This window comes from Pinus tabuliformis, chromosome 8, assembly GCF_031772625.1.
Source record: "Pinus tabuliformis cultivar Carrire ecotype Pingquan chromosome 8, CPIR1, whole genome shotgun sequence".
In the NCBI taxonomy this organism is placed as follows: Eukaryota; Viridiplantae; Streptophyta; class Pinopsida; order Pinales; family Pinaceae; genus Pinus; species Pinus tabuliformis.
This window is the reverse complement of record NC_142294.1, coordinates 348,527,055-348,553,594: the sequence shown is the minus strand read 5'-3', so window position 1 is coordinate 348,553,594 and position 26,540 is coordinate 348,527,055. Positions and strand designations below refer to the sequence as shown.

General features: G+C 32.5%; 1 protein-coding gene across 1 annotated transcript; it reads left to right on the top strand.

Annotated features, from left to right (window-relative positions):
* Nucleotides 1–24,583: 24,583 nt before the first annotated feature.
* Nucleotides 24,584–25,297, top strand: LOC149235567 (uncharacterized). Its single transcript, XM_089461416.1, has one exon. The coding sequence runs from the start codon at nucleotides 24,591–24,593 to the stop codon at nucleotides 24,906–24,908; it is 318 nt and encodes a 105-aa protein (XP_089317542.1). The 5' UTR covers nucleotides 24,584–24,590; the 3' UTR covers nucleotides 24,909–25,297.
* Nucleotides 25,298–26,540: the final 1,243 nt, after the last annotated feature.

Genomic DNA, 26,540 nt, shown 5'->3' with positions numbered 1-26,540 from the left:
TGACAAGGGAATCTTCAATTAACTGGAGTAGCACTAGTTAAGTGCATTAATGCATCAACTGACTGTTAACTCACTATTAGTTCCTCAAACAATTTGAAACTAATTTAACTGGACTTAACTCATTAAACTGAGTTAACTAATTACAACTCAAATATATCTCAATCTTATCTCCTTAATTTAAGGGATAACTCTTGCATGACTTCAAAAAGACTTCTAACTTGAATTTCTCCAACTAATTAATTTAAAATTAATTAATTAATTATTTCCAAGTAGCCATTAAGACTAAATTCGATTTTAATTCAAGGAAAAATTAAATTGGAATATTCTCATTGCCATATTTCAACAACCTCAATCAACAATTTGTGGTCTCTATGCCAGAAAGAGAAGGACACTATGTGCAAAGGAAAGGTTGGCAGGACAGTACTATGAAGGATTATGAAAAGGTATTCATATCATTTGAAAGATAGAGGAAAGGAAAGAGGGAGTAATAGATCTCCAGTATGAGTGAGATGGTGTCCCTCTCAAAATGATCATATTAGAAGTCCTTGTAGATATGATCATCATAAGAATATGCATCGTGGCATCATGAAAATAAGAGCTCGTATGAATCATGAAGGATATAGCTCTTGGAAATATCATTGTACATTAAAGGAAAGGAAGAAGTCATCCAGGACAAAGGAATTATTTGTCATATGCGGATATACCAAATCTTGAAGATTCTCGAATGGAAATCTCAGCAGAGGATCCCCTAAGACTGGGAAGGAAACAAATGCTTCATCAGGAATTCCAACTTATGGAAATCATGAGATGAAGGATTGATGACATAATGATGCAGATCAAGGGATTGAAGATCCATTCAATCAAGAAAGCTACTGAAAGTAGTGTGAAGGGAAAATGAGGTATGTATGCTTGTATTTGATATTATAATGTCATGATATATGGTTGCAGGTAAAATGGACTGAGCATGATCAAAAGGGAAAGGATATCCTCCTCTGAAATGATGCAGAAAGACATAAGTCAAACTAGATGAAATCAACTTAATATCTCCTCATAATGAAATTTGAGGTTGTTGATTACAATTGAAGAACTTTGAGAGATCCTAGGAATGAAAGACATGAGGATGGAAGAGATCATGAAATATGTAACCATGATAAAGGAAATCGACATCTAGAGGATCAGGAAGACTTGACTAGGAAATCTCCTAGAATGATGTGAAGACTCTGATAAAAGCATGAAAAGGTGAAGACCCTTGACAACGAATATCATTGGGACATGAGTCAACATGTATGCAGGATGTTGATACCTACAAGAAGATGTCACTGGAAAAAGGCCATCACCAAAAGATAATATGTGATTTGTTTTTAGTGTCTGACCTCTTGAAAAAGACTCGTTATGTGTTCAGGGCCAAGATAAGGAGAATTGTGAAGGATGTCACAACTATGTACCTTGTGAATCACCATTGAATAAAAGGTGAATATAGATGGCCTTATGAAGGAAGCCCTAGATGTAAACCCAAGGAGGATGCTTTCCGAGAAAGTAGGAATGACATGAGGGAGGAAAGTGATGGATGGTTGAACCCTACATGTGAAGAAATTGATGACATCGAAGTCTTGGATCAATAGTCAAGTAGAAGACCCTATAAAGCACTGATGATAGAGTCCTTGGATAAGAGGGAGCTCTGGGACATTCCTATGAGTAACGGAACTCGAGCAAGTTTCTGAGTGAAGAGAAACTTGGAACTCGTCTCTGGTTAAGAGGGAGAGTTAGACATGACATTATTGTCTTCAGTTTGGAAGAAAGAATGGAGGATTGCGTAATCATTTGGCATATGACACTCTTTGAGGATGTGGTAGGACATCCAAGACAAGAGTTGGAAAGAGGACCAATATTCTTGAGGGTTGGGAACCCAAGATGAGAATAGTCCTAGTAGGGCATACTCAGAGAACACCTGGGTGGGTATGACCCTAAGAGTGACAATGATGATGTGTGTCTATCATTCATTGGTCTCACCAACATTGTGCTCTGATCTAAGTGAGAGATGGAGCGATTAGTCAAGGCCTTTCTATATGGAAACAATGTTGGTTGAAATGATGCTATAACAGATGGATTTGCAAATCCCATTCTTCTTATGAGAAATTCTTCAAATTGAGAATGACCAAATACCATTATGAATACCTCCCTAGTTAAGAGGGAGTGTTGAAGAAAGTGTAACTAGGTTCAGTCTTCATAATGACATGATATTTGTAAACAATATAATAAAAGGAAACAAATTAATTTTGTAATCTTGCTACATGGGTTTCATGAGCAAGAAAGTGTCACTAGGTGAAGGACTTCTTCTTGATGTCTTTAGGATTTATTTATATATATCAAAGAGTCATATCATGTGCATAGAAACTCTTCATGAGTTTATGTAAATGTGTACAAGTCTTCAAAGTTGTGTAACAACCATCCAAGACCAAGATCAATACCTCAAAAGCAAAGTTTACAAGCTATGCAACGTAGAAATCCTCATGTTGGCTCCAAAAATGAATTAAAAGGAAATTATTGAATAAATGGAAGTCATGTCGGCTTGGTTAAAATGACATGTCGGTTCATGGTTCATGTCAACTCAAATAAATGACACTAACCACTATAAATACCCATGAAGGGCCAGTGCAAAACATAAAAGGAAAAATCTCGCATATTTCTCTCTGAATTTTTCGGGTAACTAAGGAGAAGAAGATCCATATTTTTGGTTGGATGGATCTAGGGTTCAATTGCCTCCTCAGATGGGTATAAGGAGTAGCATAACATAGATTAATCTGATCTCAGCATACCTATGAGGATCTTGGATGAAGTAGTGAAGATCTCGGTCAAAGGTGCAGTGTGGATGGATATCGCATAGCAGTCCTGGCATGTAGATTTTTGATACCATGGAGGAGTAGACAAGACCTCGGTTGGATGGTTATCCTCGGCATAATAATGTCTCCATAGTCCTGGTAAGCCGCAGTATTAACATGGTCAGTCTCGGATCCATAACCATCTCGACATTCCCATGATGAACATAATCCAAGTGATGTCTTTGTTATAGTCTCAGCATAATGTGAAGTAGTGACAAGGGTTACAATCTATGATAAGGGTTTCAATGGTCTAATATCCTACAGGTCACAGTGACATCATAGAAACATATAGTTGTTATCCTACTCTGCATTCCAAAGGTGTAACACTTCTTTTTAACATTCCGGACAAGCGAAGTATTTGTTGACATATATCTCAGTAGTATACTTGTGTGAAGGTCTTGCAGTGTTGCAGCAATAGTGACCCTAACTGATGGTGCATCAATGATGATCTTAGTAAAGGAGCAAGGATGATCTCAATGAATTTGCAGCAGCAGTAAGTACAATAGCCATAATAAGGATGACCTCAGCAGTAAACAAAGGAAGGGATTGATGATCTTGGTCCTGGAGAGGCAGAGTGTGTCAAGGTTCATGGTCTTGGTATTCATCAATGGAATCTCTATAAGAAGAATTTTTCTTAGGTTTTCCTCTCCAAGAGGGAGAGGTTTTGGCCCTGGAAGAAAGCCAAATACTTGCGTTCTCATCTCCTTTCATTTTGATAGCAGTTTGATGAAGTAAGCACACACAGTAATAATGAATGGAACTTCAAGCTAAGATAAATTGTTTAAATACTTCACAAATTGTTATCATGTTAAATAAGAATCACCCTTAATTACGATTTCCCTAGATCCTTCAAAAGGGACTCCCTGATTTAGATGATTTTAAACATTATAACTACTCTCCCAAAATTTTGAAAGCAAACGACAAGGAAAATGAATGCCAAATCTGAGCAAGCAGGGGTGTGAAAAATTCTTAAATACTTGCAAAACGGAATTTATATCGGAAAAAACTAAAACAAATCTAAAACAAAAATGGAAAAGGATGAAAATGGGCATCTGAAGCTTACCATTTGAAGAATCCCATTAAAATTTTACCTGAGAAATATTGTTTTCTCCATCAAAAGATAAATTCTTCTTTAAATTGGGATTAAAAGCATGAAAAAGTTATATTCTATGAAATTTCATTGGCCCAAAACTTATTAAATCTAAACTAAAGCAAGCAGTAAAGCTAGGAAAATAATGATTCATATTCAAGGAATCTGAATAAAATTCATCAGAAATGAAAATGAAGATGTGCTTCTTTAAGAATTGTAGCGACGATTGTTCTCTTTGTTTTTTCATATTTCATATCCACTCCATGGTTTTCATAAACTCTCAAAAATCAAGACCAAGTCCCAATCTATGTGACGCATATGTGTAGATGGAGAGGACTTGAATCTTTGCATGATAAGTGTGGAGCGATATATCAAAAGTAAGAGGACCACCAGAGAATTCAAACATAAATTGATATGATCCATTACCTTTACCTGTTCCAAATTTCCTTACCAGTTGGTTGCATCATCATAGTGGCTGCTCAAGAGTGTCTTTGAAAAGAAAATGAGGATGCACACTATAAACGACTGGGATGATGAAATGAGAATCCAATAGTAAAATAAAGACAAAAATGGAAGTGAGCTACAAGTGATGAATTTTTCATTAACCAGGAAGATTTCCAAGTAGAGTAAGAAGAGGCACAACAATTCATGTGAGTTCCAATAAAGGAACAACAATAAGATCCATGAGCACACACCTTGATGAATGGATATCCCAAAAGTCACTAAGTCATCTCGAGGAATAGATGCTTGGAAGTTTGTTGAAATTACAATTATAATTAAAAAAACATCCAAGTTTTTGAGTACTAGGGTAACATGGAAGTGAACGTGAAGATACAAAGATAAGAAAAGAGGACTCCAAGTCAATATAATGGTAAATCATACTATATAGTAATGGATGAATTGACGAGAGGCCAACAAGATTATATTAGTCCAATATCTCACCAATCTGAAAAACTAAGAAGCATCACAAAAGAAATGGAAATCTCAGAAGAATGAATAACAGAAGATCAAAATTCTAAGATTTACCATTTAGAGGCTCTAAGTTGGAAGAAAGAAACGTGACTAAAGCGAATGAATGATAATGAGCGTAGTGTAATGGTTCAACTCAACTCAGCAAATATAAGATTTAGAATGGGAAAAGTTGGATAGGAGCACTTTTTGCAACTCCCTGCAATAGTTTTTGTGCTATTTTCCTTTTCTTGTAGGATCTTTGGTTAAATATGTGAAATGTAGGAAGCTACAGTCCTGTGACAAATCTAGACAAGAAGAGGCCAAGCATTCAATTTCAGCTACATCAACGCAAAGCGAAATATGATTCTTGACTAATCTCGAAAATTTGCAAAAGCAAAGAAATATGAACATAAGCATTAATATAGAGCTAAAATCATAAATATTTATGATGAGAAAGAAAAATACTTCCATGAACATGTCGCAGGTTTAAAAGACTAATTGTTCTCTTATTTCTAAAGCTAATTAAATTTTATAATAAAAATCAAGTCTCCAAATCAAGCCAATGAAGACCTGTAAAAGAAGAAAATCAAAAATAATGAGTAAACTATCAAAAGAGAAAACTAACAACAAATGAAGATGAACATATATATGCATACTTGGAAGAGTCGAATTGTAAGAATACCTTATAGATCTTGCCATTCTCCCATGTATTATCTTCAATTTGGCATATATTCAAAATTATATACTTATTCAATTTAAATTAACTACGAAGTAGTGAGCTATTAATTTGTATCCACTTCATATTGAAGCACAAGAGTGGTGGAAGAGCAAGAGATGCAAATGAGATCACTTAGAGCTGCTTGAGAAATTACTGTTTCAAAAGTACCTAGCTATAATGGAGCGAAATAAACAAGTGCATCATAAGCATGAACATGATCTGCAAATATTAGATGATAAATATGCTCTGAACCACTCTTTACCAAAAATCAAGTGAATATTAAGGTAAATGTTTGGGCTTCATTACCTATTTATTAGAAATCAACAATATTAAAATAAATAAAAATAGGAAAGAGAAATATAACTAAACTAATTATATTCCTAATCTAACTAACTAAGAAAGTATATGACTAAGTATACTCATACTTCCAATGAAGCCACTCTCTCAGTTTTATTTATGCACTAATGAAAATATCAAAAATCAACAAAAATAAAACTGCAACTAAATTATTAAAAGGAAAACTCAACCTACTATTTACATCAAAATTTGGCAAAATAAATTTATTTACAAAATTCATACCTTGAAATTCTTCCAACCATATGCCTACAGGATCATAAAAATCAACATGTATTTCAGTGAATGATTGGAATATGTTCAAAGGAAGAGGAAACATCAGGGCAAGCTTGAATGATATATTTTCAAATATTGAACCCTACTAAAAACTAACAAAATCAGAAATCATATTGAAAACTGGAATTTCCAAATATTTTCCAAATGAATCAACAAAGTATGAATGAACATTTACAATATTTCTACAAGTGTTCCATTATTGACCAAAATGTAATGATGCACTCTCAAGAGCTTGAGTTTGTGAAAAACTCATTTGGAAATCATAAATAAATTAGCCAAACATGATTATGAAATAAAATTTCAAAATAAGTAGTCGATGTTCATGCTTGAAATTTTGGAATTGATTTTCATATAATCTTATTAATGTACCTGATGAGTGTTGAGAGTTTGAATTCTCAAAGTGCCAGTACAATGTGCTTAGAAATTTAAAAATGAAATTTGAAAGAAAAACAAACTCAAATTGGGGAAAATGAAAATGAAGCAAATTCAAATTTACATTAATGTTACAAATAATGGTACAACATGGTTGGGATTCATTTGCAAAATTTTCCTTCCCACAAGTGTCAACAGAAATTATGAAGTTAAAATTATTGTTTGCATTCACTTGCGGGGATGAGAAAATTTCAAGATTATGATTTAAAAAGGCTATCTCATCATTGTATGAATCATAAATTGGAATGGAGTCATGACTACTGAAATCACTATGATGATTTTGAGAATGAGAATAGACCGAAATTATTTCTTGATTAGTGTTCTTTTGATCTTCAAAAATAGATTTTCTTAAGGAATTAGGAATATGAGAGTCAAACAAAACCATTTCTGAAGAGAGAAGAGGCTCAACGTTCTCATACATTAAGTCATCATCATAAATAATTTTGTAAGTGTTATATTCCCTTGAATAATGTAAATCAGAACTAGGTGGGTAATTAAATTCCAGATTGAGAGAATTTCTAGGATAATTGAAAATATTATTGATTGAATTTTCTCTACCCATATCAGAAGTAAACAATAATTCATCATTAATGACAATTCCTCTATTTCCTAAAATTAAATTTGTGTTCAAAGGGACTTCTAATTGATTATGAATTATATTATTGTTGCTAAAAATATCGGGATAGAGACAAAAATAAGAAGTTGAAGATATATACCTGAAATTTTCTCTATGTACAATGATTGCTCATTTCCAAAATAGACTCTTCCACATTTTTTCCATTGCACAATTCATATTGTTGATCAATGTCTTGAAAAAAATCAGATTTACCAGATGTTTCAGTGATATGAAAATTATTGATGGTAGGTTGTTTTGAAGTTTGGGATTTATTACCAGCAGAAGAATATTCTAAATTAGTTGTAGCAATTTGTAAGTTGCTGATGTTCTTTAGCTAATATGCTTGTTGTTGATTTAGTTGTCATTGAATTACATGATGTTGATTGTTGTTAGTGAACTGTGTATCTTGCTGATTTTCCAATTCATTAGATATGGCAACATTATTTAAATTCATAATGGATCTGAAAACAACATCATTTAATTGAGCAACAACAAAAAATTCTGATTGAGATTGATGAGCAGTATTTGCAATTTCAAGTTGTGGATTATTGAAATTGTTATTTTGAGCAATCGATTCTTTATCAGCAATGGATGTGCTTTCTGGCTCTTCATAATCATCATAGGACAAAGACAGTAAATGTATTAACCATCCAATTAATTGGAGTCGAGGAGGAAAATTTTTGGACCGATATTGAATTAAAGTTAATTTAAATCTAATGTGAAAATAATCTAAAGACTCACCTTCCATCCTACACAATTCTTCTAATTGATCACACACCTTTTCATAGTCATATTCCTAAAATGTGTGAAGGAAAATCTTCAAAAAATCATCCCAGCTATGTATGGATGAAACTAGAAGAGATAAGCACCAGTCTTTGGCTTTACTTGTCAAAGTAAGAGTGAATATCCTGCAAATAATATCTTCATCAATATTGATTTTTTTGCAACTTAAAATAAATTGGAGATGATTAAATCAGATGACTTACCATTATAGTTTACCTTAGACAAGATGTGGATTTCCTTTATCCGAGTTGTAGTTGGATGAGGTCCAGTAAAGCAACTCCAAGGAGGTCTTTTAAGTGGAGCCATAATATTAATATAAAATCTTAAAGCACAAAATCTTCATAGACAAAATTTACTTAGGCCCTCCTTCTAGCGCCAAAAATGTTGATGGTCAAAAATGACCTCATCAACATGTGAGAGAGACACTCGATCAGAGTCCCAAATCAAACTCCTATCCATTTATGTTATGGATCTAACTAGTTCAGTTGGGTCCAATTACCCACTCTCTCTCTCTGCTAGCTTATAGTATGTCAATTACTTGCCAATAGAAAGAGAGAAATTAGATATGCCCTCTTGCTGTGCACGTGCAAGTAAACAAATGCTTAAGATGAATTTATGGCTCATCTAAGCCACAACTAAGGTCTTGCCCTGTGTAAGGGGATTTCTAAAATGCAAAATTAAATCTAAATTCAAATCTACTCTAAGATGTAGGGAATAAAAATAAATTCTAAATCTATCTCGATTAAGAAGATATAGATATGTAAAAAATATTGATGGTCAAAAATGACCTCATCAACATGTGAGAGAGACACTTGGCCAGAGTCCTAAATCAAACTCCTATTCATTTAAGTTATGGATCTAACTAGTTCAACTAGGTCCAATTACCCTCTCTCTCTCTGCCAGCTTATAGTATGTCAATTACTTTCCAATAGAAAGAGAGAAATCAGATATTCCCTCTTGCTGTGCACGTGCAAGTAAACATATGCTTAAGATGACTTTATGGCTCATCTAAGCCACAACTAAGGTCTTTCCCTATGTAAGGGGACTTCTAAAATGTAAAATTAAATCTAAATTCAAATCTAATCTAAGATGTAGGGAGTAAAAATAAATTCTAAATCTATCTCGATTACGAAGATATAGATATGTCCCAACCGAGAGAAAAAAACTAAATAATTGGGGATTTTAACATGTCTGGTTTATGATGAATATATGGCTAATGAAATAGTTCTACTAGATGACATTATAATTACCAAAACATGCTATGTTTGAAGATCAATTAACAATGAATAATTGCCTATCAAAACCAAGAAAAGTTCTCATAATTTCAATAGTAATTAAATCAACTTTTGATGACAGATTTCAAAGTAAATAGTTACTTAGAAATATGATTTAAATACTTGAGCAAAAAGAATTAATAACATATCTATGTGACTATGAATTAGATAGCTAATCCAAAATACATTTGTCCTCACATCAAACATGAATGCACAATATGAGCAAACATTACACAGATCCACCATTACATAAATGAAATTTGTAATTAAACAAAAGTATTCAAATTACAAACTAATGAAACCTGGACACTTGCTCTGTTCCTTGAACTGATCTCCAACATTCTTTCAAAGATCATAAACTCTACCACTAAAAGAAAGAGTTGCAATAGTGCAAACTCTACCCCCAATACAAAGTCTAGATTTGAAAAAGAAAAATCTCATTAACTTAGATTTGAGATTTCCTCTCAAAGACAATTATAATCCCCTAAACAATAGTTCCATTAGAGCCTCTAGTTGCAGAGAATAGGAACCCCCTCTCAATTCTACAAAAGCCATACTTATAATTACAAAAGAAAATTAAAATGAGAGAGTTGTTGGAGGATAAATTTGATCCAACAAATTTTAGTTGGCCAAAATTCTTTTTTTTTTTTCTCTTGCTAGTGCAATTTCAATGCTCCAAGTCTTCTCTTTCTCATTTCCCCAACTGCTCTATTGCTAAAAATCAATCAAAATTCAAAAATTAAAACAAATTTGGTGCACAAAATAGAAATCAAACCACTTCTCAACAAATTGTTAAATTAAAAATAAATTAAAATTCAAATAAATTCGTGCTATGATTGCTTCAAATGGATCATATTAGCCTTTGAGTATTGTTGGGAATGAATTATTGATAGGAGTTTTCTCTAGGAAATGAAATTTTCCCAAATCAAAATAGAAAAACTATTTTTTTGTTGCAAATTAATCACTTTGTATTCTGTTGATTTTTTAGGATCTGAAATGATTGAATCTGCTAAAATTTACATTCCCAAATTTTCCTCATCGATCTTATTTTTCCAATGAGCTATTATGGACCTAATTTGGCCAAGTAAAACTTCAGATATATTTCTCCAAAATTGATGTGTCAAAACTCCCAAAATTATTGAAATTGGACATTTTTAATTAAAAATTATAATTGCTAATTAAATTAAATTATAATTACAATTAATTAAAATAATTAGTGGTTAATTTATTTACAAATTAAATGTTACTAAAATATTGTATTTAAACTAAAAACAAACCAAACTATTTCATACCAAACAAAACCTTGCATGCCATCGAAGTTGAATGAACAATTGACATTGGGCATTAGGGGTTATTAATCTTGGAGGTCTTTCTGAAGAGGCCCCGATACATATAAAAGTCGATATACCGATATCGATTCTAATAAACCATCAGAGATATGTCATCAAATAATATCAGAACTTATAGAATCATCGTAGGTACGAATAAAGGTTTTACTAAATGAGTTCCAAGATGAAGTCAACACCGAGATGCTGAGACTCTTCATATGCCATCGGAGTTATAGTAATATCGAAGGATTGGTAGTTATGTATATCAGGGGTTCATTTTAATAGGCCTCAATATATGAAATGGATGAGGCTCCGATGAAATCTCTCAAGGTAGTGTAAAATGCTGAGATTATTATTTTTTCCAAGATTATTATATAATATCAGAACCTATGGAATGTTGGGGGGTATTATTATATCATAACATTAGAGGTTTTTAATATTGGTTCTATGACCATAAGATCCTAAGATGCCGAGAAATATTATGGGTTATATAACTATTAAGGGAAGTATAAGAGTCTCCGGGTTAAGGAGATGAGGGATCTTGGAAGCCTTAGAAATTAAATTATGAGATGGGAATGCTCCGAGATTATAAGATGAGGGAGGTGAGGTGAGAGGACGTGAGGAGGGCCATGTGGAGTGGGACCTGAACTTCGAACAAGCACCATTTACAAATCGTGCATCCAAATGAGATGAAACGAGCACCGATGGAAAGTTAGAAAAGATTTGAATGCAATGAAGTAGTGGGAATGGAATTCTGAAGCAAACGAAAATATGGCAAAATTGTCAAACGCTTAACAAAAAGAAAATGTGAAAATAAAAAGCGATTTGGCCAAAATTTATGAAAAGGGTTCCCATTATTATTATGAAATATAAGTTAAAAATGGGGGTGTTGTGATTTCACCATAATGGAAGGGGAAGAAGAAGAAAAAAGGGAGAAATATAAAAAGATGATAACCACATCACATCAGTGCAAATATCTTAGCAACCACTGTAACCAATGCAACATTAACAACCATATAGAGGAGAAGTGCTAGAAGTTCCATCCAGAGGTTAACTCAAAGAACAAGAAGAAAGACAAAAGAAGAAGAATCTCATGGTCATTGATTCAAGCAATCACGTTGAAAGAAATTTGAATGTGCATGAGAATATCATCTGTATGTTAGTGTAGAAGGAGGTGAGTCCGAGTAGCCTTGAACAACAAGAAGAGAAGTAAATGACCAAACACTTCCATATAAATATACAGGTTAAGAAGACCAATATTTATGTTATATTTGACCCAGGATCGCAAACGAATCTCACTGCAACAGAGCTGATCAATAAGTTGGGGTTATAAATTTGTGATCATCCAAAACCATATCCACTGGGATGGGTAAATAGGGATGCAGAGGTGAAGGCAAAACAATGCAAAATTAGATTTTCTATTAGTGTTGATTTGATTGATGAAGTAGAACTACATATGGTTCCCATTGATGAATGTGGAGTCATGTTTGGGAGTCCCTACATGTACATGTGAGATGCAATATTCATGTAGAGATCCAACCAGTATCGGCTCATCAAGGATGGAAAATTGTTCATCATCAACGCGCATAATGGCAAGTCAAAAATTTCACTAGTAAATGCCAAGCAAGCTAATAAATTGATGAGTTCCAACAAGAAGTATGTTTTGTTATTTTTAAGAGAAAATTAGTTCGTAGATGAGTTAATGAGAGGCAAGGTGTTTCTGGAGGGGTGTAATAAGAAACAAAAACAACAACTGGAGGAGTTGTTACAGGCATATAGGGATGTTTTTCGAGAGCCTAAAGGGTTACCACCTAAGAGGGAAGTGGAGCACGAGATCTAGTTATTGTCAAACTCCTAATTGCCAAAGATTGGGCTATACAGGCAATTTTTGAGAGAAGTAAGTGAGGTGAATAAATAGTTGCAACAAATACTAGAACAGGGTATCATTTGACTAAGTACATCACCCTATGGGTCACCCATCATCATTGTGACAAAGAAGGACATGACTTGGCAGATGTGTATATATTATTGGGCATTGAATAAAATCACACTCAAGAATAGATGCCCCTTGCCCACGATAGATGATCTGTTGGATTAGTTGCAACAAGCAAAATACTTCACCAAGTTGGACTTAAAGTCTAGATATCACCAAGTGCGAGTGAAAGAAGAAGATACCTGGAAGAATTCCTTCAAAACCAAGTAAGGTTTGTATGAGTGATTATTCATGACATTCGGCCTATGTAATGCACCAACTAAATTTATGAGATTTATGAATGATGTACTACACTCTTTTATAGATTCATTTGTTATTGTCTATTTGGATGATATATTGGTATATAGTGCTATGTGAGAGAAGCAAATATAGCATTTGACGCAGTTGTTGGAGACATTAAAGAAGCACCATTTTCTTGCAAACCTCAAGAAGTGTGAGTTTCCACAACAATATTTGGTGTATATGGGGTATGTGATTGATGGAGGAGAGGTGAAAATAGATCTTGCAAAGATGGGGGCCATCATGAAATGGATTGTGCCTATTAGTTTTTTTGAGGCTAGGAGTTTCATTACGGAAAGACAATACCTAAGTAAATTCGTAGCCTCATTTTCAGTGCTGGTATTAATGCTCCATGCCATAATAGCAAGTGACAAGAGTTTGTAGTGGGGAAAGGGTCATCAAAAGGATTTCAAGGAGTTAAAGAAGAAGATTAGTTAAGCACGAGTTCTCGAATTACCAAACTTGAAGCAACCCTTTGAAGTGGAGACATATGCGAGTGGGTATGCTATGAGAGTCGTCTTGATGCAGGGATGAAGGCCTATATGCTACCATTCTGAAGTATTTTAGGGGGCAAGTTTTAACTACCTTACCTATGACAATGATCTCTATGCCCTCGTATAAGATATGAAGAAGTGGGAGCCCTGGTAATCCATATAAATCACTAGCCAGTACAATACTTACAGGCCCAAATTAAGCTACAATAGACCAAGCATTACAAGTGGATGGGATTTCTACAACAATTTCATTTGGTGATCAAATACAAGAAGGGAAGCATAAACAAGTTGGAAGATGTGCTTTCAAGCCCACCCACACTAAATATAATAGCTTTGGTAACTATTATGCACATGGAGCCATTCATCCATGATGCATACAAAGTGGCATATTCAGAGGATGAGGACTTCAAGGAGGTGTTTCAATAGTTGCATATTCAAATTCATCTGCATAATGGCGACAACACCATTGAATACCATCTCTAGGATGGATTAGTCAACAAAATGGATCAGCTATGTGTTCCTAAAGGTGAGTGATTGTAGCTGATTAGAGAGGCTCACACCTCCAAGATTGCAAGGCACTTTGGTGTAGGGAAGACTGTGGCCAACTTGCAAAGGTATGTGTATTGGCCCAATATGCAAGAACATGTAGCTAGGTTCAACCTTTTTTGTACCAACAAGACTAGCAACATGAAGCAAGGGCTAACCATCCCTTACCCATACTCACTCGTCCTTGGGAAAGAAATTCGATAGAATTTGTAGGAGGTTTACCAACAACTACATTGAGGACATGACTAGGTATTCATGGTAGTTAATAGGTTCAATAATATGTGTGTTCTAATGCCCTGTAAAAAGACCATGAATGGGCAAGAAGTAGTAAACTTGTTCTTTGGATAGGTTTGGGTGCACTTTGGGATACCAGGTAGCATCATTTCAAATAGGGATACAAGATTTCTCTATGCATTTTGGACTACATTGTGGGATAAGATAGACTTAAAGTTGAAGAGATTTATGACATTCCATCCATATACCGATCGATAGACAAAAGTAGTCAACAGGAATTTGGTGTAGCTTCTAAGAGGATACAACCAAAAGCATCTGAATACCTAGGATGAAAATATGGTATATATACAACATTCTTATGACAAAGCAGTCCACACTTCTACTAGAAAGTCCCCATTTGAAACCTTTTTAGATATTTGTTGCCTTCAACTTTGTATATGGAATATGGGAAGCAAGGAGGAGTGAGGGAATATCTTATAAGAGATGTTTTGAGGGATGAAAAATTATAGAGAATATTAGGTAGACCCATCTACAATTACAATTGAACAAGGAGAGGTTGTAGGGGCTTGGTAAGAAAATTAAGGTTTAGAGGTATGGTCCCTTTGAGATACTGGAAAAGGTGGGTGATAATACCTATCGATTGAGTGTACCACCATATATGCACATTTACTCAGTTGTGAATGTAGATAATTTGTAACTCTATGAGCCTTCCATGCTAGAACAAGAAGAGGAATGGATCTTACCTTCTATAGATGATTTGGGACTTGATGCTAAGGTAGAGTTGACAGAAGATACATTTTTGAAGAAGAGGTCCATAACTATAAGAGAAGGGTAGCATGATATTTTTCATATTGGGTTAAAAGGACAACTTCTAGGTAAAGCTAAATGGTACCCCAAAGAGAGGGTGAAGGAAAAAATTCCTCACATCATTTAGTAAAAACTTTTGGGGACCAAAATCCTTCCAAAATGGGGAGGTGTGATCCATATTGGATCATTATATTTTTTTTCATCCATCTCAATGCATTCAAGAGTGTAAAGAGTAGAGGAATCATCTCACAAGACCATTTTTATTGGTGGAAGCCAGTTTTCAAAACATGTTCTGAAACCTTCCAGGAGTGCTTTGAGGCATCAAATGACATTTTTTGGGGGGTAAAACCTTGTTGCTCTAGCATAATACCTTTTTATGTTATTCTAAACAAAGTGACCATTCGAACGACATAAAAATCACATCAATCAGAGTCTGTATGTAAAGGTTATGCCACTAAGAAGTTGACCTTTCTGTTTTCACCACCATGATTAGAGAGCATGCCACGTCAACCCCCATTATTCATAGAAAAGGGGTTAGCCACATGATTATGATTTAGAAAACTCTAGAGGAGTCTATATTGTATCTCTCATTAATAGTTGACGTAGTCAAACCTAACCATTAGTAGGATATCATGCTATCTTATAACTGGGCCACTATAAGGAAAAGGGGTTCCATTCTTTCAAGTGCATTTGCTCCATGGCTGAGAAAAAATAGTTGAGAGGGATAAGATGTAGAGCACACAAAGAAGATTTGTGCATTGTAGTAGCCCACGGGCCACATGCCATACTTCTTTGTACTTGCAACTATATTTCCATTCAAAGAAAGAGAGTGGAGAAACCTCACCTTTTAGTTGGGTTTTTCTCCCGAAAGGTCTTCCCATAAAATATCTTGTGTTATATGTGTGTGTGAAATTTTATTTTGTATTTCTCTATTTTCTGCATAATTTTCATTCACATGCATGCAATATTAACAGTAAATATACAAATCTAGAAATATAATAAAATTGTAATAGTCTAGAATTTCATATTTTTAATATAATAATATTAGATATATTGTGACAAATTATCCAGCAGAATATCCAAAATAGTTTGCGAATTAGTCAACTCAGTAATTAGGTCTAGAAAGGTACCTTGTTGAGGAATGTAGCTAAAACATATAAGTTCTGTCATAAAAATTAATTTCACTCAAGTTAGATATTTTAAACACACTCTGTTGGTCAAAAATTCCTTGTATTGGTGAGTTGACTACAAAGCTAGGATATAAGGTATGGGGTGAAGAGGCTCTATAGGGTCGCAAACAGGTTGTGGAAATCCATCTGGAAGGTCAATTCCACCCCGCCACCTCCACCCCCACTCCCCCCCAAAACAAATATTTATACCTTGTTAGAAATTAACAACAAGCTCCTTACATGGGATGTCCTTACCTTGCATGGATGGCAGGGCCCTAGAATATTCCCTCTTTGGAATACTTAAAAAGAGTTAGCATATCATCTCTTTATTATATGTTCATTTGTTTGAAAGATATATACTTTCATGCAATCAGAAATCTCCCCAAATCCCATTTGATTGTTCCTTCTATTAAGGGCAGTGTTCGACTATGGATCTTGGATAAATTAGTTTCCTCCTTCTCCAAATTGACTTGCATTCTCATTGATGACATCTGGTAAGCTCACAATACCTTATTATTTAAAAATAAGGAAGCTTCTCATGAGATGTTTTTTAATATAATCATTTCTCTTGGTAAGGATTTAAAGTCAAAATAGAAATCTCCCTCTCATTGAGTCCCTCAAATGCTAGAGATTGACTATGAAATCCATTGGGGATATTTCAATGGAGCAAGTCAAGGACACCCTCCCCTTTGTGATGTAGGAGTTTTTGTATATTTTAACCAAATACATTTCATTTATAGCAGGTACTCGCCAAACATAGGTTCTAATAATAAGGTTGAATTTATAGGCTATATCTACTTGTGGAAATTGCAAAGATGAAAAACATCTCCAGAACACAAGTTTTAGGTGACCCTAATCTTGTCATTAGCTATGAAAATGGTCGGGCTTCTGTGCAAAATATTGGCCTTGATCAGATCCTATAGGACATCTAGCATTTTGCATCCACATTTGAGTGGATTACTTACAACCATATATTACTAGAATTAAATGTGGACACAAATGGTCTCTCCAAAGAAGCGTTAGAGCTTCACTTATGCTCTTCAGGCATATTTTAATACAACAATGGGGGATTAGATCACTGAGATGAGTCTCTGAGTGTAACTCTTCTTACTTTATTGCTTATTGATGATTGTGTATTTTTTGTATTTTTATTTATTTTTAATAATATTTGAAAGGGTCACAAAAGACCAAAAAAAAATATGGATTAGAAAAAAAATGTAAAGAAGAAAATGGACCTTTCCTTTTACTCTAGGAGGATTGATGAAAATCCACTTAAAGCTCTCTCAAGACCACATACTCAAATATTTAAATCTATATATTTTTTTATATGAATATATAAGACATTTTTTATTTGGATATATATATACGCACACCATGTGTCAACTCCATGTTGACCATAAAAATAAGTAAACATGTTTTTTTAATTTTTATTTTCAATTGATTTTTATACTATACACATATTCATTAAAATATTGTTTTTTTAATAACTTATTTATAAATACACATTTACCTCATACCTTGAATAGGAAAGTACTTATCAATGGAACAAAAATCTCTCTCTTATATATATTCACATTAAATATTAAAATATTTTAATAAATATCACACACACACATAAAGTTGATATAAAATATGTTACTTAATACGAAGATTGATATACTTTATTTATCGTTAACATTTTTTTGTTATTAATAATTTTTTTGAAATACCACATGTCAACTCTATATTGAACATTGAATGAATTACATATCTCCTTTCTACTCGGGTGTAAAATCCATATTAATAGTCGCAGCCAAGGTAGGACTCTAGCAATAGATTTGCATGTTGACCACTATTAGTCTAACATTGACCAATATAACTTATAATGTTTAACTTTGGAAAAAAATTATTTATTTTTTAATATTATCGAAAAAGTTATTTTTAAAACATTTGATTGAACCATAAACTTGAAAGTCTTATGGTAGCCTTTGTGCCATGTGGAGAATAGCCTCATATTTTTTTGCCATTATATTTGGATAGAGTTACACTATTTATGCCATGAATCTTATATATTTGTGGAGTGTCTTTTCATTTGACAAGCTTTGTAAGAAAACCAACCAAAATTATAATCTTTGAAAATTCAAGCAAATATTTGCATAAAAAATGGATAGTAAAAAGATATAAATAAATATACTTACCAAGAGTTATTGCACACTACTATTTAAATGTTGTTTAGCATGTTTTTAAGCATGAGTAAAACTTCAAATGTGCATACTTATTAGTGGTCACTACATACCAAAATTATGCAAATCCTTACTGCCTAGTTGGAAATTAATTTTTCCATTTCATATATCAATTTGAAATTTTTATGAAAACACAATTTTAACTTAAGTGGGAGGGACTAAGCTACCTTGGTGGTCTAATGCATTTCACTTCATGAAAAGAAAAATTGATTTTTTCTTGGTAACATTCTTTAGGTATCCCATACCTAACCTAACTACTTAGAATAAATCGAGGTTAGAGTACGATCGTTCTTATCTATTACGACGAGAGCATGCATATAGAGCATTGCTTTTAGGTTTTGTGCTGGTTGAATTAAAGACTTTGTCATTGTAGAAGTTGCTCACATATAAGATATTACTTAAGTGTAGAGCATATACCACATACAGAGAGTTGTTCTTACAAAGATTATCTTACAAATATATAGTTTAGATTCATAATATTGAAATAGAGAGTAGAATATTATATATTTTTAGCTTCTAAGTTATTTGATTATGAAATGTGTAATTGTATAATAGGCTTAGAATATGAAAGGAGTAGTAGGTGAATGTAGTGGAGCCCATTGTCCACCCCATATACATGAAATGAGACATTTTCTTCTGTCAAATTAGGCATAGTGGAAAGGCTTCTCATATGCATTGCTATCTATAAATTCCTTCCATGCAGATTGTGTGTGTTAGATTTAAATTCCTTCCATACAGATTGTGTGTGTCAGATTTATAATTTGTATTTGGAAATTCTTTTAAAGTTGATAATTTGTATTAGAATAAAATTAATTTTATATTAAAAAAATATTTTATTGGTTAGTATGGAAACAATTTTTTTTTTTTCCAAGGAAACTATTTTGCCTATTAATTAGATTAAACTAATATTATTATTTTGACTTCAAGAATAATCACACCATAAAAAAAATGAAGGTTTGATTGTTCGAGAGGAACTATCTCAAAACAAGCTTGAACTCAGGCATAATATTATTATATTATTACATATTTTTTAATTGAAAAACATTTGTCTTCTGTTTCTTTAAATGTAGCAGGTTCATGGAATGCAGATTATCAACCCAACTGGTAGTCTTCCTAGTCTTCCATTTCATCATCAGACAGATCCAAAAATATAGGGAAAGATTCTTTTGAGCAACCACATGTATATTGCAAATTATCTTACTCCTAGAGCTCTTAAAACTTCCACAAATTGTTAATGATTTTCGTGTTGCTTCTATAAACACTATCATGCAGCTGATTGTCATCCATATTTTGACATTTAGCCACTTAATGAGTTATTGTTTCCATAATTGAGTGAAGTTTTACAAACTAATTTTATTTATTTATTTTAATTAATATTATATTTATTTTCCTTTTCTTAAAATTAAATAGTTGTTATATAAATAATTTTGGATTTAGAAATTATCAATGGAATTTCTTAGTTGTTATTAATTTCTTTTAATAATATGTATTGAATAATATTTATAAGTTTTCCATTTCAACCTTATGATATACCATTTCTTTTAATATTTATTAATAATTTTTAGATATTTTATTGTTAATTAATAATTATTAATAATTAATATTACTATTATGATATATTATTTTGCTACCAATTAATATTATTAATTGATATTATTTCATATATACTAACTGCTTATTATTTAATAATAGTAATAATTATATATATAATATTTTATTTCACAATAAGTTTATAGATATCTTCAAATCATTAAGAATTTTTATATTCAAATTATTTGAGGACTATGTTGCATGCATGTGCTTGAATAGTGATGAATTACTCTTCCCATATTAAAAAATAGAAAGCAATTATAAAAAATTTCACTCTCTATTACATTATCTCTATAAAAATAATGCAAGATTAAAATGAATATTGAAATATTTTTTTATGAGATATTGTAATATTTTTTTAATGTGTTAACCTAAATATTATTTTATTATTATTAAATATAGCTTTATAAACATATATGGAATATATATCATTTATCAATTTAAATAAATCTCAAAACAAAAATTTTAAACATTAAAATAATCAAATTTATTAATACATTAAATTTTCAATAATATAATATATAAAAAAAAATAATAATAACAAAAATAAAACAAAACCAAATTAAATATCAATAAATTTAATAATAGCTCTCTTATATAAAAATTTAAATTAATTAGTATATCTAAAATCAATTTAACTTCTTATTTTAAATTTTAATAAGATATTATTAAAATTCAATCCAGCACGAGTTTGGGTGAGATTGCCAAACCTACCCTTGCATTTCTAGAATTTTTACTTGCTAAAACCCATTGGAAAGGCAATTGGGAAATTTTATTGCAGTGCCCAGAGAACCACCTATCCGACTTAAGTGCCAGATTCCCAACTGAAATACACCTAACAAGTAAAGACTAGCTGAAATACACCTAACAAGTAAAGACTATGTGTGGAACTAGAAAGATCATGAAAGTGTCCTCTTCAATACAGGGCACCTACCAAAAATTCTACATAGTACATAGTGATGGAGGACAAAAAGAACATTACACTGTAATCAAAGAAGAATACTCTCCAGAAAACTCTGAATCACAAGAAATCTCGCAAACAACTCTCAAAGACAATAAGGGGAAAGTCCCGCCCAACAATAAAAACTAAAGAATGAACTCGACAATCCCTCAACCATCAACAGTTATGAGGATTGAATACGGCACAAAATAAATATTCATTTAACAGCAAAGCAGATCTCCTAGACCAAACTTCTTCTCCGACGATCTTCAAAATGACGAACACAACAGATCACGAAGTTAAGACACCAATGTCCCAATTAGAAGAGATGAAAGAGATGAAGATAAAGAAAGTTGTAACACGGTAGAGGAAAAAAAGAAAGCTACAACACCAATGTAGCCAAGAAAGACAAGGAATTAAAAACTAAGAAAGTTGTAGGTCTGATAGACCAATTTGGTCTCAATAGATGTTAACCACCACCATCATGATTATCATCATTATATCATATTAAATAATAATAACAACTCAACAACATTCTATACTGAAAACTCTTAATACTATGAGCTATATCCTACCTTTACACCAATCTATCAAACATCCCAACAATATGAATAAAAGTGTTATGAGATATAAACTACCGTTAAATTATATAACAAACAACATTATTAAATTATATAACAACAACATCATTACACATCAATGTAACTTCAACCCTGCTGAATAATGCATTAATGAACAACTATTTCCATCTCTCCAAACTTGTGACCCGATTACTTCATTAACGAAGAACGATTTTATTTTCATGACCAACCATTCTTTTTATCCTCTAAACGTTGACTGAAAATATAACTATGGACTGTTCTGAAAACAAGTTTATATGAATTGGTGTCAACAATTCTTGGTAATTCCATCACATGGGGTATATATTAGATGTACTTTATACAAACCAGTGTAACTTGTTTTTTCAGTAATTACTTCACATGGTTTATATTAGATGCTCTTTAACCTCGGAACATTTACCGAAAAAGCTTTTAGTGGCAGTTCAGTGAAGCTATGATGCACCGTTCTGACAATAAGTTTATGTGAATGGATGAAAAGAATATAATGTTAATACCCTCACATGGTAAATATTACATAGAAGCTCTCGCCGAAGGAAAAACAAAGTTAAATGGCGTATTCTAAGTTTTTTTGGTGGGTATATTTTGGTTATTCTTATTTAAGTGTGCATTTTTAAGATTATTGATTTTAAGAATGGTTATTCTGGAATTTAATAAATAACAATGAGATTAAAGTTTAAATAATTGATTTTCGATGGATAACAACGATTGATTTGGGATAGAATTGAACTTGATGGTTAACAATGAGGTCAAAGTTCAAATAATTGATTTTGGATAGAATTTGATGCATAACAACCAGCTTAACTTTCAAATAATTAATTTTGAATAAAATTTGATAGATAATAATGAGGTCAAAGATCAAATAATTGATTTTACTAAGGATCTGTTAAATTAAAAGAATTTACAGTTTAATTAAGTTTATATGGAATATTTTTTTAATATTGATGAATATAATAATATATAATATTTTATAATTTAATTGATATAATTTTACAAATAATTGAGGAACTAACTTCAAAAAACCAAAAGGTAAAGTAGAAAAGTTAGACACTTTTAATAGTAGAGAAATTTCAAATCTGAAACACCCTATTTAGTACATATTTAATGTTTGTTTTGATCATTTTAACTCAAAAAAATATATTTGATTCATATATATATATATATATATTTACTATGTTTTACAAGGAGAAACACATAATGTTGAACACTTTTCTTATCAAATTCCAAATTCTATACCTGAAGGTTAGGTTGGAATTTCAATACAGACCCAACCATCAAATTCACACATCTTTAGCTAGTCTCTACAGTTTAAGAGAAAGATCTTTGAAGGTTTTTTTTTTATAATTCTAACACAAAAAAATATTGATTCATGGAATTTTTTTGACTATATTACACAAGGAAAAACTCACAATGTAGAACAATTTACATATCAAATTCTATACATGAAAGCCTCAGTTTGAATTTCAAAACAAAACCACCATTTTCTAACCTTTCTTTACAGTTTGAAGGAAAGATATTCAAAACAGACTCACCCATCAAATTCACACATCTTTGGCCAGTGTTTACAGTTTGAAGGAAAGATCTTTGACTGATTTTTTATGATTTTAACACAAAAAAATGTTGACTCATAGCAATTTTTTTTAACTATATTTCACAAGGAAAAACTCACAATGTAGAACAATTCACTTATCAAATTCCATACATGAAAGTTTGAGTTTGAATTTCAAGACAAAACCACAGGTTTCTAACCCTTCTTTACAGTTTGAAGGAAAGATCTTCAAAACGGACCCACCCATCAAATTCACACATCTCTAGCTAGTGTTTATCTTTAAAAGATATTTAATAATTGTAACACAAAAAAAAGTTCCCATCCCAATTTTTTTTTTTTTTTTAACTATATTTCACAAGAAAAAACTCACAATGTGGAACAATTTACCTACCAAATTCTATACATAAAAGCCAGAATTTGAATTTCAAAACAAAACCAATGGTTTCTGATTTTTCTTTACAGTTTGAAGGAAAGATCTTCAAAACAAACTCACCCATCAAATTCACACCTCTGGCCAGTGTTTACAGTTTGAAGAAAAGATCTTTAAGGGAATTTTTTATCATTTAGGGCCCAAAAAATTATTCTCCCAGAGATTTTATTATTATTATATTTCAAAAAAAACTCACAATGTGGAACAATTTACCTACCAAATTCCATACATGGAAGCCTGAATTTGAATTTCAAAACAAAACCACCAGTTTCTGATCCTTGTTTATAGTTTGAAGGAAAGATCTTGACCATTTAACTGTTTTTGACTAGCAATTCCATCCCCGCCGACGGCCACTTAAATAATTTATGTACGCATGCTTACATACTCACGCTATCTTCCACCATGATCGGTTCATAACAATTTTATTCACTTCTTAATCATTAAATCCGTTGTCAAAGTTCGGTACAACAGGCATTTTGCCCTCTTATTGTGTTGTACATCACCATTGTCGTGGGCATGAGAATTTAAAAATCAGGTTGACAGGCAATCGCCCCCTCACAGCAACAAAACAGGTCCGACAAAGGCAGAGAACCCAATAAATATTTAAATCAAGGCACTCGCATACCCGACAAAAATACCAGATTCGCTCAGCCCATTGAACCCTGATGATTGCGCCGATTCAATGTTGTCACCTTAATTGCTGCCAAGTCCGTATTACGGCACTGCAAAAATTCGAGTTGTCCAGAGATATGGCCGACAGGGCAGGCGGCCATTGCAACTGTTCAGCCCCTTCTTTTCCTTACAAAACACACAGCGAAGCCCAATCATTTCACCAATTCTGCTGTCGTCGAGAAGGCAATCTCGACAGCGCGCGCCTTTTGTTTCTGCAATGTCGTGGCAATAATTACATCAAATATACTGCACATTAAATACTGAGTAAGGGTTTCGTGAAATCGACTTAGGGTTTCATTGAGGGCGACTTAGGGTTTAGGATTTCATTGTGGCTTCGAGACGAAATCATGAGCAAACCCTCAGAAGCAGCGCTGCGGACACTAGTGGTGATGATTATTGTTTTGTGCGTCGAAATGGACCTTGGAGTTTATTGCTCTAGGGCATCGATGAGGATCGGTCCAGCAATTATCAGCCGCGCTCAAAAATTCGAAGTAGCAGAGATCCCTTCTGCGAATTCAGTGACGATTGAAAGGATTGATAATGCCAAGGGCGGTTCAGCATGTGGGTCTGCACCAGTTTATGAGGCCATGTTGCCCAAGGCTCGCGTTACGCCGTCGGGGCCGAGCAGACGAAGAAATGCAGTCCATGTAGCAGGACATGACTAGGCCAAATTGTTGGAATAGGGTTTCAGGATGGGTTTTGATATAGGCTCGGAAAGTTGGCATTTTCAAAACTGTTTACCATGGAATTTTCAGCATCTCAAATTCAAGATCAATTCCACAGAAATTTACAAACCCTAGGAAGAAAAATCCTGATCCCATAGCAGATTTTCAAACGTACTGTTTCCATTCAAGCGCATGGAGGAAGACTAGCTAGATCTGGAATTGACCATTATCAGACTAAGGTTTTTCCTATACAGTTCAAAGGGTAAGATTCAAAAACCTAATTCTGGACATGGACTGATACTATAGGAAGTGCAGTGCAGAATATAAGATGCTAGGGTAGTGATATGAGCAATGGAAATTGTATTCAAGTAACAAAACAATTTTGTTGAACGGAGTGTTGATGAGTAGATTACATGCAAAGCATATACAGCTTGTATAGTTGCAGGATGGCCCTGCCTCGGCCCAAAATAGTTCAGAAGAGAGAACAAATTTATATGTTATTTTTTCACATTGGAATGCATTATATTTTGTTCAACGGACTATGTTTTGTCTGTGATTAATCTGCATTAGGGTTATCATTCTCATATCCTTCATTATATTTTTTTTTTCTACATTATATTATGAAATAGGTGAATTGATCACGCATCGCCATGGCTCTCAATCTTGTTTTGGGAGCCAGGTGGCGGATTCACTGGTATAATCTTGCACATTTTAACTTTCTTGACTTGTATCACCTTGTACATTTTAACTTTTCTGGGAGCGAAAATAAACCTGATTGGAAAAATCCAAAATCATCAACCTTCACCTAAACTAAATTTTTCACAAACATGTACAAGAGTTTCATCAGGGAAGATAAAACAATCAGAGCTGATATCAACATCCTCCATTTTACCATAAAAATAGACATGGGCATGGTAGAATTAGAATCATTGGCATGGGGAAGAAAGAATTAATAGTATAATGACAAAGTTAATTTAAAAAGAAAATATATATCTAATTGTTTGAAATGAGATCAGAATAATAGTATAACCGTATTGAAATTGAATTAACCGTATTGGAATTGAATTATATTTTAATGTGTGTTGTTAAATTTTGATAATGTTTAAATTTGTGTTGTTTTTTAATTATAATTTAAATTATTTAATTATTATTATTTTTAAATATTTAAATACACTAATATTTGAAAGATTAAAAGAATGTATTTAGAAAATGTTAAAATTATAAATGTGGTAAATTCAGTAATTATATTGGATATAAGTGAATTTTTTTATCTAGTCTCAAAATTAAATATATTTGAAGTTCATTAAATTAAATATATTTGAACATTGTGTAACTCAATTAAAGTAACACTCTATAATATTTATAATATTATAAAAAATATTGAATACTGTGTTACATGTCTAAAATTTATATATGTTAAAGAAAAATTAGAATGGACATTGCTTATATACCATATTTCTATATAAAAAGAGATAAAGCATTAGGGTATCATAAATAATAAAGAAATTACTTTGAGGGAATCTAAATTAAGTGATATAAAAAGCATTAAAGAGTAGGTTGAAATTTTAGCAATGTGGAAAGTAAATATCTTTTTCTTGGGGAAACCCACATAAAGAAACACACATGAAACAC

Coding starts and splice junctions, on each gene's coding strand:
- LOC149235567 (XM_089461416.1), top strand. CDS start 24,591: ATGAGCAAACCCTCAGAAGCAGCGCTGCGGACACTAGTGGTGATGATT.